Source organism: Oryzias latipes, chromosome 19 (assembly GCF_002234675.1).
Source record: "Oryzias latipes chromosome 19, ASM223467v1".
NCBI classification, from domain to species: domain Eukaryota; kingdom Metazoa; phylum Chordata; class Actinopteri; order Beloniformes; family Adrianichthyidae; genus Oryzias; species Oryzias latipes.
In genome coordinates, this window is record NC_019877.2 from 11,876,169 (window position 1) to 11,893,337 (window position 17,169).

At 38.3% G+C, this 17,169-nt stretch overlaps 1 protein-coding gene across 1 annotated transcript in view; it reads right to left on the reverse strand.

The window, feature by feature from the left end:
* adam12 (ADAM metallopeptidase domain 12) overlaps window positions 1–17,169 on the reverse strand; it is a 100,036-nt gene that overhangs the window by 38,569 nt on the left and 44,298 nt on the right. The window contains exon 4 of the mRNA XM_011488263.3: window positions 3,855–3,933. Within this exon, the coding sequence (XP_011486565.1) occupies window positions 3,855–3,933 (79 nt within the window). The remainder of the gene's footprint in view (window positions 1–3,854; window positions 3,934–17,169) is intronic.

Sequence of the window (17,169 nt, forward strand, 5' to 3'; positions counted from 1 at the left end):
AACCTCATGATTCATTGATGTGATCATGACTGTGATGCATTGATATGACGGATATGAATAGACCTTTAGTTTCCATAGTTTCAGCAGAAATGAGAGACAAAAGTACTTATGTGTTCAAATCAGAGGTGCTGAAGATTAATAACTAAAACCCAGGTTATCATGGGAGGTAACACAAGGCGCTAACACGACATTGTTGTTCTATATTCTTCAAGTTAAGTATCTAATATCCATGGAGTTGATTTATATTCCTAGGAGGCAGCTTTTTTTCTAACACAAGACACGTCTTTATTAAGATCTATGTGAACTTGGTGAGACAAGGAGAGGGTGTTGCACAAGAACAGAGAGAAGGCTGACTCATGCTGAAGTTGCTTCCAGCAGTGTCTTCCTGCGGACTGAACTGAACCTGCGAGATCCCTTGCCCAGATCACTATATCAGTCTCCTCCCTGTTGTCAGGGTGAACAAATGATCCTACGTATGAGTCTCAAAAGGTTCTGTTGCCAGTAAAAAGATTCTCCCATGAAGTTCTCACAGTGGTCACAACGGAGAAGAGGGATAAGAGCAAAAAGAGACGCTTGAAGGATCTAATGTAAAATGTATTACAAACTTTAATGCAAAGCTTTTTTTTTTTTGATAGGGAAATTCAAATTAATCATTCTTTTTCACTTTTTTGTCAATCAAAACAAAACTGAAGGAATCAGACTCTCTATGAATAAACGTCACTGCTTTTTAAAGTCCCCTTCGCAAGACAAACCTGACACTTTTAATGTTTTCATGCTCATGAAATTAGCTTTTTCTAATGAGTGAAGCCCCCACCAGTGAGCCCACTTTTCTCTGATTTAGGTGTGGACACTAAAGAAGAGCATTAATCTCTTTTTTTGGTGGATTTTAGGTGTGACAGTTGGGCGTTCTATAAGAAGATGGTTTATTACAGGGTTCTTTAAAGTAAACATTTGACATTAAATTGGGTTTTAAATGAATTTTTAAAAAGCCTTAGGCAGAGAAAACAGTTAATGACATTAAACCAAAACACATTTCTTTGTTCCACTGAAATGCAATTAGTTTTTTTTCTCTGAAGCTCTAAATAAATGTGTGTAAAGTAAAAGGATATTTATGTGTCTGTGGATGATATTCTCAAAGAACCACATTAATTAAAGGCTGTACATATTTTGCTGAGACATGGCCGAATGCATTAATTAATATTAGCATTAATTACCTTATTGCTGCAGAAAAGCTGTGTTCAAATAGCTGTTCAACTGCAGAGCTTCATGCCCAAGTCATTTCACGGTCTTCAAAGTATAAACCGATTCTCAGCCAACTGTCAGCTCAACCAAAACGATGCAGGAGAAGTTTGGAAACTGGCTATACTAGAAACCAGCAACTTTGCACAATCATAGAAAACATAAAATCTTTTGTTGCTCTGTTTTACTAAAAACAGGGATCTTAAAGCCATAAAAAGTGAAGAAATGATGGATATCATGACCGAATATGGTCCGACTTAAGCCTTAGTCGCATACACTCGTACAGGGGGATTGACTGAATGGGTGCTGTGGGTTATTGGGTTGTCTAGGCCCGTCAAAGGTGGCAGCCACATCTTAAGGAGGAGCGTAGATGTGTCTTGCAGTTCCCTTGTCCATTAAGGGATATCAGAAAAATGGAACATATATGTAAATGATGGTCGTGTGTGGGGTAAGTGTGTTGTAAAGTATTTGTAAGGATAACATAGGTTACATGCGCTCATAATGCATGGATGATGCTGTTGTACGGTGTCCTTACGCCACACTCTAGCACAGGGGTGTCAAACTTCAGGCCTCAACGGCCGGCCTCCTGCTGGTTTCCAGATATCCTGCCATATCGGCTACTGATCACCTGGATCAGGTGTGCCAACAAGAAGCTTCAATGGCAAGTTGGTTGGAAAAACAGTTGGACATGCCCCTCGAGGCCTGGATTCTGACACCCCTGGATTAGGTGCAAGTCCCCTTTACTGTGCACTAGTACTGCGCTTACAAATGATATGCAAATGCCTGTAGGATGCCCACACAAACTACCCTCTGATTGTCTAATTTCCTCATTTTCAATAGTTAGGCTGGTGCAAGGAGCACGCAGGGGAATGAACAGCACCAATGGGCTTCTTGTGCAGGATTTGGGAGGTGTGGAAAAAAAGGAAAAATCTGTCTGATACACCTGCTTCTGACCTACTTCACCCTTAACTTACCCTAAGTCTTCACTGTGACTTGTCGCCCACAGGAAGAAAAAAAATTGCCTGAACATTTTGGCTCGACCACCAAGAGGCCAACGACATTGATATTTTGTGCGAGCAATCTACAAGTACAAGTTTGCCCATTTTTTTCCCACAGACAGCCCATATTCACCTGTAAGGGCAGTTGTGACAAAGATCTTATGTGTGCAAGTACCTGTTTAATAAAAGACAAGTCTGCTTCGCCATTCCCAAAAGTTTTCAGCTTTACTTAAGATATTTTTACTGATTTTTTTATGTTCTCTTGTATTGTGACATACTGTATTTTCTCTGACAATTGCTTTCTAAAATTTGTTTCAATAAATTTAAAGTCCAACTCAGATCATCTTTTGTCCATTTTAAAGCATTTCCAGTGGTCTTTTAATCATGATTATGCTTTTTTAGCTAAAATAGAAAAAAACTGTGTCGTTGTCTAGAACTTCGTTTCTGCAGAGCGGCAGGAGTTTATTAGAAATTTCCTTCCGAGTTGTGGGTGGGATTGTTGGTGCAGAGCAGGCCGGCCTCCTCCTCTGTTTACACTCTAGCTGGCTTAAAGCCCCTCACACCCCCAACCAAACATTAGCCGTACGAAAAAAATTGTGAGCAATATCGGAGCTATCCAACCGTACAGCTTTTAGCCAGATACCAGCTCAGACCAGGAAAACAAAGATGTTCATGGATCTATTTGTTTTTCAAAGTGGATGCATCAGAATGGAGCAGAGCAGGAAGCTTGTTGCCTGCTGATTGTATATTATAAGCCACAGGTGGAAACTTTTTCAAACTGCATTTTTTCATCTGCTCCTCATTCACAATGATTAGGGCAAATACTCAGAAAAACAGTTTGTTTTGTACATATGTCCTCTACTACCAGTAAAATCCCACAAGAACATGTTAAAAATGCAAAAAACATGATTTTCACTGGAGTGGGTCTTTAACGCCATTTTAAAATGTATTGCGTTTTTGGCCAAAAGGAAAGCTACATCAAAACAAAGTTGCTCTGTATTAAACTGGGCCGTTCTTTCAACCAAGGCCCCCTCCGTTGTGCGTCAGTGCACATCAATCTTGATTTGCAGGCATTGATGGTAAAAAATCACAACTAGATCAACAATCTTCTCAGATATTTCTTAGATAAATAGGCTATTTCAATTTATACAGCCCAAAGTTTATAAATCAAATAAATATTTCATGGTCTGCGTGCCTTCTGAAGTGCACTTATATGTTCACTAATTTATTATTTTTGTGCAGGCCTGCATAACAAAACATTTTTGGGGATGGTTTTAGGCTTATCTATTATATAAGACTTGCGTTACTCCTGAAAACTCCCCCTATTCTCTGACCTCTGTCCTCATTTCTTACATCAAATATGAATCTGCTTACTAAATATGGAGCCACTCACCTACAAAGCCTTCTTTATGAACAACTCTAGGTGCATCAAAAGTGAGTGTGGCCACAATCCATTGATTTAGCTTTACTTCATCACTCAGCCTAATATTAGCACGGTGACGTCAGAGGAAGAGCGTGGCGAAGGGCCGGCAGTCAGAGCAGATGTCTGTGAGCGATGTGGAACACACAGAAAAGTCTAGATCCAGAAATCAGAGAGGGAGGTAAAAGTAAACATACCGTGAAGTTGGAAGTGCCCGTGACTGCACTGCCGTCCTCCAGGTAATGGGTTTCAGTATAGTTACTCGCAAACAGCCCCCTATAAAACAAAATCAAAGACAACAAATGCATATGAGTGACCCCCCAAAGGACTTCACGAAAAGACGAAAATCGATCAGAATGTCTTGAGCTGCTAAACCTGGACAGATGATAAACAGTCTGACAGGATTTGACTCTTAACCCTGCTTTAGGAAAGCATAAATTGAAGGGATAAAAGTGGAACCTTATAGAAAGAAATCAGGTTTAAAAAAAAAAAAACAGGTGCTTTGAAGTTTTCTATTAAACTGCCATGACAAAGCATCCAGAATCAATCAATAACTCATTCCAAGATACAACTTAGCGGTAATTAGCTCAGATTCTGCAGTCGATAGCAAGTAATGAAAAAAATGGACATAACACCGAATTAATCAATTTTGGTCACAAATGGGAATAAATAACAAACCGGTAAAACTTCATGTCCATGTATTTGTTATTAGGCCATTAGAACAATTCAAACATAAATGAAAGACTCATTAAAAATATGCAGATGGACATATATCAGAACATGAATTGCTGGAGGGATTGTATTGATTTTTTGGGTTTTCTTTTTAAATAAACATGACCTATAATACTTTCCTAACTTACTGGACTCCCTAAACATGTTTGGATTTCTTCAATAACATCCTAAGGAGGGCCCCCTATTAAATTTAGTGAGGGCAGACTTAGTTAACGTGGGGATTCTTTCATTAATTTGATTTTTCCTTTCATCAAACAGCCAGATGGAGTGGGCTGTCCTTGGTCGAAAATGGACCTGACATGTTTGTCTGGATGACCACACCCACAGCAATGAGCTGATAATGAAATATGGGATTTGTGCGACTTTTTTTCAGCCTCGCTGCAGCAGTCATCCCTTAAGCAGCATTAGCTGCATTGCTTATCATATAGATGACTGCACCACTTCAAAGCATACATCTTCATGCTACTGCACCCAGTAGCTCAGACACAACGATGAGGACTTGGGAGAGTGAAACAAACACAGATGGGTCTGTATTTTGTAAGTAAACAGTCATGCAGTTTACCCTGCTGAATAAAGAACCCCGACTGGTTTGTACTCAAAATCGATGCATGATTCTGCACGGGCCAACTTCTTTTGTTGGTTTATTTTTAGGTTGTGGCAAATTCCAAATTGTTTTGAGCAAGCTTACACACCAAGCAGGCTATTTTAATTATTGGCTTTGGATCGCTGTGCTTTGGCATGTTAAGAGATCACACCACAGCCTGGAACAGCATGGTACACTGCACTAGACCTGCACAATATATTGCAAATTTATCGTTATCGCGATATCAAGCTGTGCAACACGCATTTCGCAAAAGTTGGCAGAAATTGCAATAAATGGTTACCTCAAATGTGCTAAAACAATCTCATGGCAGCTTGAAGTATTTAACTAATCAAATTAATCCATTTATGCATTTGATCAATCAGATGGACGCCGTCAAGTTGTTGACCAATTGGATGGAACCATTTACATCAATGACCAATCAGATGGAGCCCGTGTAAACTAGGGTCATTTAAAGTGTAATTTAAGTTATGTTGACTCTTGTTTAAATTGAACTGTTGCAGTGAACTGTAAACTGTTGATGACGATGTATTGCAAATTACATCGTCATCAAAATATTGATCATATTGATCATATTGCGAGTTTTCCTCATATCGTGCAGCCCCCACACAACACTGTGCCAGAGCAAAAGAGCCACAAATTGCTAACCAGTCAGACTGTTGGTCAAACATGTTTTGATGTTACTGCAAATCTTTAAATATGAGGAACTTAATAAGCAAAAAAAATGACCTAGCTGTAGGCGTCCATGATAAATTTGAAAATGTACCGAAATCGCGATATCATCTTTTTGTGCAATATGCATACTGCAACAGACGGCTCCAATTAATTCCAATTAATGGTTACGTTAAATGCTTACACCCATGTATAGACAGAGAAACCATTATGTTTTATCACTGCAGCCCATATAAAAAAACATTATGGGCTGCAGTGGCTCAGGTGGTTCAGCAGGTCGGCCAATGGTCGAAGGATTGGCTGTTTGTTCCCCATTACCCCCAGTCAACTATCTTGTCTTTGGTCAAGACTCTTCACCCTCCCTGCCTTCAGTGTGGCTCCACTGGTACATGAATGCATACGAATGGTCAGAGGGGCAGCCACGCCTCTGTCAGTCTGCCCCAGGGCAGCTGTGGCTACATCAGTAGTTTAGCAGCACCAAGTATGAATGAGGAGTAAATGAATAATGTAGTATTGTATGGACTTTGAGCGTCTGGAAAAGTGTAGAAAAATCCAATCTATTGTTATTAAGATTGTACCTTTCTCCTATTGGGTAAACTTGTAGTATAATTTAGTTTGACTTTTATTCAAATAAAACTGTTGCAGTGAAATGGAAAGGATGTATGTCTCATTTGTACTTCTAGCGTGAAGTTGGACTTTTTAGCATAGTAGTCAATAGCATATTTACTTTTTGTTAAAACAGATGGTAAAAATCCTCTACAAATGACGTCCAATAAAAAAAAATGACTGTTTTAACAAATTTCTGGATAAATATACTTACACTTAGCTATGGGGGGGGGACTTTAATCAACATAAAAGTGGGAGCCCATCTCCTGGATTAAATGCAATATGAGCATCTGCATTTCTGTTCAGTATTTATATGAGCAAGTTCAAGTCCTCAGTGTGGCCACGCCTTGTACACACACACACACAGGACATGCTCAAGGCTTCTCTCCAATACATCAGCAGATGGTTAGCTGGTGCTAATCCACAGCAGAGGTACAAACAGCTGGAATCTCTTACTGACCTCACCGCTGACAAACCAGCTGGGAGTTTCAGCTGTAACAACCCAGGCAGGGGGGTATTTTGTTTGGGAGCTGTCAGCGTGAGACACAATGTTTTCCTGCCTTCCAGTCCTCCGTGGAGCCAAAAAGCTGGTAATAATCACCGCATCAAAGCAAGGCCAAAGACTTGAGAGAGCCAAATAAAATGATGTGTTTCTTCAGAGTAAATTGAATCTGCACTCTGGGCTGGACACACAAACTCAACATCTGCCCATGACAGACAATCCAGCAGGGTGAAGGTTTCTGCTTCACGGCCTGCATGTAAGAGTGCAGACATGGAAGAAGAGGATCCTGGCGGCCATGTGTCCTCCATATGTTGACTCTGATTACCCATCACCAGCATCTCCTTTAGTTTCTGTCACTGTGTCTAGATGTTAGTGGTTATTAAAAATAGTAACAAATCTTTACCAGAAAGATCAGCCGTCAGTTTTGAGGTTATATATAAAAACATAAATAAAAAAAAGATGAGACGAAACAACTACATTTGAACAAAAGAGAACCAGTAAATTAAGTCTTATAACCTTAGTACATAATTTTCTCATAAGCAGTTAACCTCTTTTTGTAATGTTTATGCATTAGAGGTAAAAGCAATTATATCTCGTTTTTTTATTTAGAGTCACTAATTGACCTATGAAGCATATTTTTGAATTAAGGAAGGAAGCCAGAGTGCCTGGAGAAAACATGCATGCATGAGGAGAACATGCAAACTTAACACACAAAAGACCCAGCTGGGACTTGAAGCAGGGCCTTCTCATTGTGAAGGGAGAGTGCTAACCCCTGGCCACAGTGGAACCCTCAATATGACAAAAAGTTTAGGTGCGGATGAAACAAACCTCTACCTGCATGTAAAGTGTAAAGTTTTTCAATTTCTTATTTCGAGTCTTCAAATCAGAAATGTACAGTAACTTTGGTAAAAATGGATTTAGATATTTTTCTGTTCTGTCTGAAGAAATGAAAACTATCCTATTGCAAAACACTTTTTATTTGCATTTATAGTCAATATAAGGTTTGGCTCTCATACAATTTCACCTCACCAAATCTGCCCCTTTTTGCAAAACGTTGGACACCTCTTCTTATTCAGGGTGTGTCTCCAGGCTTTCAAGCAATGAACCTCCAGAAAACGACATTATGTGCTACAGTCCCCCAACATGGCAGCAGCATCTCTCTGTTTATCAATCAGCCAGGAGTTAATGATGCAGCAGGAAAGGGTGGGGTCGCGCCCTCCCATTTGAAATGCATTACTCACAAGACGAGTGTCCAGCGGTTCTCTGTGTGACTGACAGGGATTCTGCAATTAGTGCAGCAAAACCAGTGTCAAAGAGCGCGCACCCCAACATTTAAGCAAGCAGAGAGCTGCAGATGCAGCACAACAGGGAGGAAATATACTTCTGCTGTGTGAAGCTGCTTTCAAGTACAGAACACAGAAAGTTCTGCTATAACCTCTGTCCGTCCAGCCACCGCCTGTAATTTTGTTTGTCATGTATTTGTCTTGACGTTCCCAAAAGAAAGTCTGCGAGGTGACTTTGGAGTTACATTTTCCTTTCAGTAGACTTGACAGCGCTGACAGAAAAACAATAAAGCTACATGCCGCTGATCACAAATGCCAGCGACTGGGTGTTGCTTCAGTTCCTCCTGCACTGAATTTGTTTTTTTCTTGTTTCGGCTTCTGTCAAACCATGTTAACCTCATTGTCTTATCTTTAAAGGTGCAGCAACAGAAAAAAGAGGTGTCAAAAGTAACCTGTTTCCTGGTATATTTGAGAAAATGCAAATCATGGTTTGTGTTTGTTCTGCTTGTGATGGACATTTGTGTCATCTATTTATACTAAAATAGATTTATGCATTTTTAATTTTATCATCTACATTGATTCTATTTAAACATTTAAGTTTATGTGGCAAATTATAAATAAGACCCAGGGCAGAGCTAAAGGGGGGCAAGGGGTCCCTTCGTAAAAAACGTTGCCCCCCAATTTTTGAGTAAACATTAGTATCATTGTTAACAAAGATTAAGAAATTATCAATTCAAGCTTCTTTAAGGATTGAAAATCTAACATTTATATGATATGATAGTAAAACAACGTAACATGTTCTCCTTTGCCACCCTTCCAAAATCTTATGCCCTCCTCGCACCCCCCCCAAATAAAATATTCTAGCTCCACCATGAATAGACCAACTGTAATCCCAGGCAAAAAACAAATCGCTTGGGACACTTTTAATTAAACCTAGTGTGAACAGAAAAAAAAACAAAACGTGTTGCTTCAGGACACAATAAGGAAAAAAATGTAGACAAGAGCAAAGTAAAGCTTCAAATCTGTGCCATAATGGAACTTCTCGATTGCAAATGACTTTTCAAACTAAAGCCCCACGGGACTTTTCTTCTCTTCAAGGGATTAAAAGTAGCTCAGCTGTGAGAATATTTGGGGGGGAAACTAACATTCCAGACAATAGCTTAAAAGTACAATTTGAGGTTCTTTTAACTGATTTGCTTTGACCATCACACTTACTACTGCAGAACATCAGTGTGTAGCAGTTTAGCAGTCACTCTCTGATATGTCTCATTAAACTCAGACACCCTAATAAGGGACAAATCCTATGTCTAAGTGTGATAAATGAGAAGTCAAGGCTTCCAAGTGCCAATAGCACCCTTTCACTTGATGTGTAATTGAAAGTTACTCAGAGCAGATGTCAAGATAAATATATAAAACACGTTAAGTTTTTATCAAGGAAAAAAACTTCTTGTAAAAGTTAATCTTGGAGCTCTACGTGTTAAACTACAAATGCAGATCAATGTGGTTTGAAAAGCCTACCTGGTTTTAATGTGGTGAGGGCCTTTAGCCCAACAGCCCTAGACAAAAAAAGGCCTAGAAACCCTCACTTCCAATTTAAAAAAATCTATTTTTACTGTTAGAAACAACTCTTTTCCAGAAGCCTGGAAAAGAATGGCCACTCTTGACAGCCATGATCTGTCTGACATCAGGCAGAGCTGCAGGCTGGTGCCAAGTAGAGCAAAGAAGCAGAATTCCCCCTACTTACCCTGAGCTCAGCACAACTCCCGGCCCACATGAAGCACAACATCAACAGAACCTCCAGAGCTGGCGAGCCAATGATTCTTGTAATGGGAAGCGCAGCCTTCATAGCGCACACAGGGAAAGGATTGGGTTTTGGTGTCTCCTCCAAACTGAGCGATGCTCAAACTCATTATGCGGATTTAACTATTATTTAAAACTGCAGCATTGTTTGGAGGATAATTACCCCTTTAAGATAGTCAAGAGAAAAGTTAGACAGGCAGAATATGTGCAATTATAACATTGGGTGTCATGTGTGGATTGATGTTGCTATGCCTAGATATCCCCCTGTGAAATCAGCCAGATGCCATCTCTGAATAAAAGCTGAATGATGGATTACTTCACAAGTTTTCAATTACAGAAATGAAATGATGAGAACCACCTTAAAAATGATTACAAAATAAAAGCGTGAAAGCAGGACACGTTTTTACAAACCATCCAATAAATACAAAAGCTTTAGACCGTATTGAAAGGCAGGTTTTTATCTGGCGGGACACATGCAAACTTAGTTTTTACGTGTTTTAAACGTATTGTTTGATTAAAAACTATTTAAAAAAATTAGAACTGCTGGAGCCTAAAGAATATGTTGGTAGATTTAGAAAAGAAAATATATTTTACTGTGCAAGGTTTATATATCAAAGCGCAATAAGTGATAAAATAATGCAAATTAAAGTGCCAAACACAAAAACGTTATTTGAAAATATTAAATTAATTTTAATAAATGTGGCCCTTTTAGTTAAAAACAAATCAGTTTTTAATTTTGAATTTTAACTATTGACCTTGAAAAGAAGAAAGGAAGTTATAGGTACTGAAATTAGGTGCAGGTGTTGCACAGAGTCTATATTCTGAGTCAATAATGGATTCTACAGTTAGTTTTAGGGGGAACATTCAATAACCTCAAGGGGCATTTAAGGTCCACGAGATCAATAAATACAAAACAAGTGCAAATTACTGCAAAAACAGTGGCTGAATCAAATTTAGAAATTGTCAGTTCGAGTTATTGACTGAAACATGAAGGAAGCTTTAATAAAAAGAAATGTGCCTTGAAGATGCAGAGGAGGTCTTTCAGAATAAAGTGTACTGTATCTTTGGAAAGGTGAACAGTGAATGCACAGGAGTGTATGTATAGTACAGAGGAGATGGGATGTCATTTTAAATTTAAAAAAGCACCCACATAACAGTTACACAAGGATTTTTTAACCATTTCTGAATAAATGGCAGCAAAATTAAATGTTCAAGCTTATTTAGAAATGAGCCTCAATAGCTGAAAAAGTACTTTGTAACTATTATAGAAAATTAAGAAATTAACAACCTGTGTGGGGTTCGAGCCACTTTGGGGCAGTATACATTTTTCCTCCTTAGATAGAAAACAATTTTTTGGTTTGCCACCTTTTTTATTTAATTTTATTTTTTTAATTAAAATTGTCCCAGGGGGCGCAATGAGCTGAATCCAGTGTGGGTCCTTGGGCAACACTCTTTAACTTAACTATGTAGCCACAAGGGGGCCCAAGTCTGGGTTTCCCTGTGCCGGTCCCCAGCCCGGATAAAATAAAGAGTTGTTTCAGAAGGGGAATCAGGCATAAAAAGTCCTAACAAACCACACGTGTGAATCAGTGCAAGTTGATTTGCTGTAGCAATCCCTGATGGGTTGTGCCAAAAGTTGATAAACAACAAATTTAATCAGTTATCATTTTTAACAAAAAAAACACCATAATCTAAAATTGACAAAAATATACACAGTTTTTATCAGTGCCCTCTTTTTTTCACAACCATAAATCTGTTAAATTTAACTAATCCGTCAAGTTTAGCTGAAGTCCATTAAAAAAAAAAATCCAAGAGGACCTGGCTGCAGACATTAACATCCAGAACCAGAAGTCCTCAACCGGAACCAGGCGTACCCCCATAAAGAGGTTTTGATACGTTTTTTCTACAATTCTGAACACTTTTGGGTCACGATGACAACAAGGGTTAGGATCATTTCCATCAGTCGCCATCTTGTTTTCAGCCAGGTTCCTCTCGAAAAATCAGCTGCATCTGTTGTGTTGAACGTTTTTCAACAACTTGAACCTTGAAGAACATCGCAGCAATTCTGTATCAGCTGAAGCAAAATCATAGTGTAGAAAAGAAGAAGGACAGTAAAAAAAAGTCAACTGACTTTGCTTTAGTTTAGTCAGCTTTTATGTGTCTTTTTTAAGGACAGTTTGCATATCTAGGCCATGCTGCTGTTTTATATGTCGAAAAAAAAAGACACACCTGTCCATGTGTGCACCTGTGTACATGGACTAAATTCTACATCTCTAAGTTTATTTTAAGAAAAATAAGAGTTGGGGTTACTTTTCTGTTGAGTGTAGGTATATTTGGTTCTTTCAAGATGTTGAAATAAGGTAAAAGTCATCTCAGAGCAGCAATGACCTCACATGTTCCGTTGTGTGTATGTTCAGCTCAAATAAAGTCTGGAAAATGAAGCATTTTTCGTGATTCAAAACTTTCTCCAACAAAAAACAGAAATGATTGGAAATAACTGTTTCTAGGTGGGTGTTAAAAAAAAAGTTTTGTGCAGGAATTCTGGTCCATTTGTTGTTTTTTTTTTAATTTATGATCTTTGTGCGTGTTTTGTCAAGTCTCACCACAACATTTTGATTGTGTCAAACAGACAAAAGTCAAAATGATCACTCCCTGCAGTGGACAGGACTAACCACTCTACTTTAGTTTACTTAATGAAACACATTTCTTCACAAGTTTTATGTGCTTTTTTTTTCAAACTATTTTTTAAAGACTTTCAAGAAAACAGAGTTCATGAAATAACATTCAACACTAAAACTGGGACACTTTTTTATGGTTTATCTGCATATTAAAGTCCCAATCTGATCATCTTTTGATCTATAGTAAAGGTTTGGTCTTTTAGTATACCTATTTTTTTTTTTGCCTAAGTGAAAAATTGTGTCGTTTTTTAGGATATAGTTTCAGCAGAGTTGCATGAGTTCATCAGAATTTTACCTCTGAGTTGTGGGCGGGACCGTTGGTGCAGAGCAACCCCGCCCCTCTTCCCCCTCCCTGTTACTGGGAGCTCAAGCGGGGAGCTTGTGGTCGGTGCATTTCCTACGTCACAACGACAATCTTCATCATACTGCATGTTTTCTTCTTCTCCGGATTCACATATTTAAATAAAAAAGTACTATGACTATACTACTGCTATGATATTTTATTTTAAGAACATGTGAAGAAAACGTCAACATTGGTCTTCAAATGATTTAACATCAACTTAAACATCTTCAGATGTTTACTTCTGATAAGATTACCATCTTCATTCTGTTAGCAGAACTAAGAAATTTAGATTTATTTGGAAACCACTACAATTTTGTGTTAAAATAATAGCTATTACAGTTTTACAGAAATAAAAAATGTCCTGATGTGTAAATATTTTAAGCAAAAACGTAGCTTCAAAGAGACTTTACTGTTAAACAAAGTCATAAGAGAAGGATACTTTGCACATGTCCAATACACATGTAACCATAATAAGAATATTGCACATGCAGGAGTACAAAGTATCCCAAATAACAGTGACAAATGAGTTCCAGTTGGAAAGTCTCCTGTTTTTTCTCGTTTCCTCCACCGTTGCAACATGTATGCAAAACTCACATCTGGCTCTCATATGCTGTACCTCAACATGCCACTCAACAGTTTGCATGTATACACACAAACCAAATGGTTTCCCGGACAACAATCAGCCTTAATATATTGACTACAAACTAAAAAGTCTCAGTCTGACCTGTTATCAACCTAAATGGGTGTTTGATTTCAGCAGAAGTGATCCCCAAAGACTATCAGGGACAGTTAAAGGCAACTGATCTGCAAAGTTCAGACTAAGTTTAGAATTTTTTATCATATAAAAATGACTGTTTTTCTGTGATTTATGACTATATTAGGAAAAAGAAATAAAACTTAAAAACATAAAGACAAAAAAATGAAACTGGTAGCAGATTGGTCCATATGGGAGTGGATTTTTTTTTCCTCTGGCAAGGTCTGCTGACATTGTTATTTCAAACTACGTATGCCAGGTGCCAAACCAGTAGTTTATCCAATCGCCTTTATAGCTGTGGATCACTAGAGGGGAGATCCTTCATCCTGTTTCCAACTCTGTTATACCCAGAAGGTATCTGCTCCTCCTGGGAAAGGAGCGTGCTTCTGCTCTGGCTCTTCATGTCCCTCAGGAGGAGCTTTGGTTGTGTGTCTGGGTGCAGGGGGTGTGGGAGGGATGGAAAGGGGAAAGTGAGTTACTGGTTGGTTGCATGCGCTGGTAGCTCAGACTGATTTATGTACGTCTGTTTGGCATTGTTCATGTGCGCTCATACAGGCTCATTTTGCACAGAGCAAGCTCGAGGTTTACAGATGAGGATTTGCATTCTGTTCTTTCAACACTTTGAGCAAAAACACGACATCCTCTGTCTGCTTTCCCAAATTCTGTCAACTGCAGACTGGAAAAAGAGGAATCAGTTACAGAACTTTTGATGCCCCGCAAGTTTTCCATTCTCTGAAGCAACATTATGAGAAGAAAAAAAAAGGCTGGGCATCCAGCCCGTCTTTTTAGAGAGCAAAAGGCAAAATAAAAAATAAATGAATAAAAGTCAGAAAATGGAGGTGATAGAGGACTGAAATGCAGGACACATGGCATATTGGCAGAAACTAAAGCTTCGGTAAATAAAACATGACACATGACAAAGCACAAAACAGAACCCAGACTGTACCACAACTAGAACCTGAAGCTATAAGGAGACCCAAACGGACAAAGGGGACAACCAGGGACTGAAGTACTGAAGGATAATGACCCAACAGAAAGCAGCTGTGAGCACTCAAAATTGAAAGCAGGTGTGCTGCTGGTACAGAGGGAAAAACCAGGAAACCACCAAACGCAAACTTGGACACAAAACGGAACTAAAACAACATAAGGAACCCCTTTAAAAAATAAAAAGTAATAATTAAATTAAAGAGGAAAAAGATGACTTAGCTTATAAAATTGAAAGCCCAAATTTTATATTATTTTATGTACGAATTCCCTCACTAATCCTGAAGCCCTAATAAACTGTGTAGTGTTCTGGATTTTGACATAATTTGGACACATGCTTCCTAATATGAAGGCATCTATTTGCAGAAATAAAAACCTACTAAGACTGTTTATAAAACCTGAGTTTTGATTATGAACATTTCGATAATTTATACAAAATACATTTAAATTAATTTCTTTCAAATAAATCGTTCTGATGCATCGTATTCTCTATTCCCCAATCTTGACAAAGGGGCTATGACCGAATTATTTCCCTACATCACTACTACAATGTAGTGCGTTCGCCATTTTGTAGTGCTGTCCGAATCTACAATTCCCAAATCGAGTGCCCTAGAAATTTCCCAGAAGTCTCTGCGAAAAACCAGTCTGCATCGATTCTCTCTAGATTGGCGAACATAGACCACAATGCATTGCGTTTGAACAACTGTTGAAAGAAAATGTATTTAAATGTATTTTTAAAATACAATTTCAACGTTTTATCTTCAAAACACAGTGGATTAATAAATAATCATCCCAAAACACTTAAATGGGTTAGATTTTCACTTTGTGAAATCGATTACAACATATTCGCTGTTTAATTAAAAAAAACGTGGGCATGGTGTATACGTTGCTTTTAAAATCCAGGGCACTACATAGTCCCACACTATAACGTTTTTAGTAGTTGGGGATTAGGGAGGGAATTCGGACACATCCAGAGACTTCTGGGAAATTTCCAGGCCCTTGGCTTTTGGAATTTTAGATTCAAACACCTCTACAAAGTGAAGAACACCTTTTATAGAGCACTGAGAAGTGAGTAGTTTTTTTGAAAATATTTTTTAAATGTCTTTTTGCTCATGAATAAAAACATTTTCCATTTCTGTTGAAAAGGTTAAATAATGTGCATTTGATGTCTCACAACTGAATTTTAGACTGCATGTATAACGTTCAGTCATTAAAGAGAATAATTAATAAAAACAATCCGTGTTAACTTTGAGTCTGTAATTGAAACAAATTCAGACGGTAAACTAAATATTTCAATGTGTAAACAATTGTAATTAAATGTACTGATCTACTATGGAATATTTGTCAATGATGTAAATTAAAGGTGTCTTTTTTAACAGCCTTACTCCACCCTCAACCAAATCCCCTTACCTACAATGGCAGATGGGAGCAGCGATTTTAAAATAAATAAAAAGTAATTTCAGCATCAACAAACAAGTCTACATTTTACAGTACAGATATTTTGAAAACCTAGCTAACCATTTAACATTTGCGATGTACCTCAGGAATGGCGTTAAAGCCTCCACTTCCACTGAAAGATGAACTTTTACCAGGGACTCGGATTTGGTAGAGACACATGGGCGGTGTCCTTTTTAATTAACGGATGTGTCAACAGTTTAAAATCCTCATTGCGGAATAATACAACCCCAAGTCTTATATAGGGTATATCTCATATGTCGGGATGCAGATGTGAAAGAAAAATCCTGGAGGAAGATTCACGAGATTTGCATCACTTTGACATTTCGCACCAAGCCATGTGCTAATATTGGGTACCAGTGTGAACACCGTACGATAAAAGCACTTTTAAGAGCGTAAAACACATGCCCCGTGTGAGCGTAGAATTACAGCACAAATTAAAGCACAAAGCCGCTTTTCTACAACAGAGTTGATGAGTTACTGCTGTCAAAAAAATGTCAACACTGGAGGTAAAGATCCAGGGTTTAACAGTTAAAAACAGATGTACTCATACATGCAAGTCATAAAATGGTTGTTTTTCTGACCAATTCAACCAGTTTGCGTCAAAACTAACCTTTGAAATTCTATTTTCACTAGAATAAGTGTTATTTTGAAAGATTACATAATGACAGTGTGGTACTGTCCTTTTTTACACTGACTTTTCAAGATTCTATCTGTATTTCACTTTGCTGACAAGAAGAACAAAAAACGTTTAGCATGCAAACTCTAAAAACAGCATATTCACCCGTCATTTGGTTGGAATTTTCCCCAAAGGTTTTTTTGCTTTTGTCCTCTTTGGTCGGTACTTAACTAAGAACAGGGGTTGGTGCTGTGGGTGGAGGGGAGGGGAGGTCAGGTTAATTTAACCACTTTGAGTTAATCCATTACTTCAAATGCGTTGCAGAGGGAACTGGCCAAAGACAAACTGAAAGGTCATGTATCAAGTGCACATTCACCACAATCTCATGTTTAAACTTCTGAGCAACAAGGGAACTTCAAACAATCAAGGCTATCGTTCTTTTCACGAGAACAGAATCTCAATTCATTAAGCTGGTGTCTACTT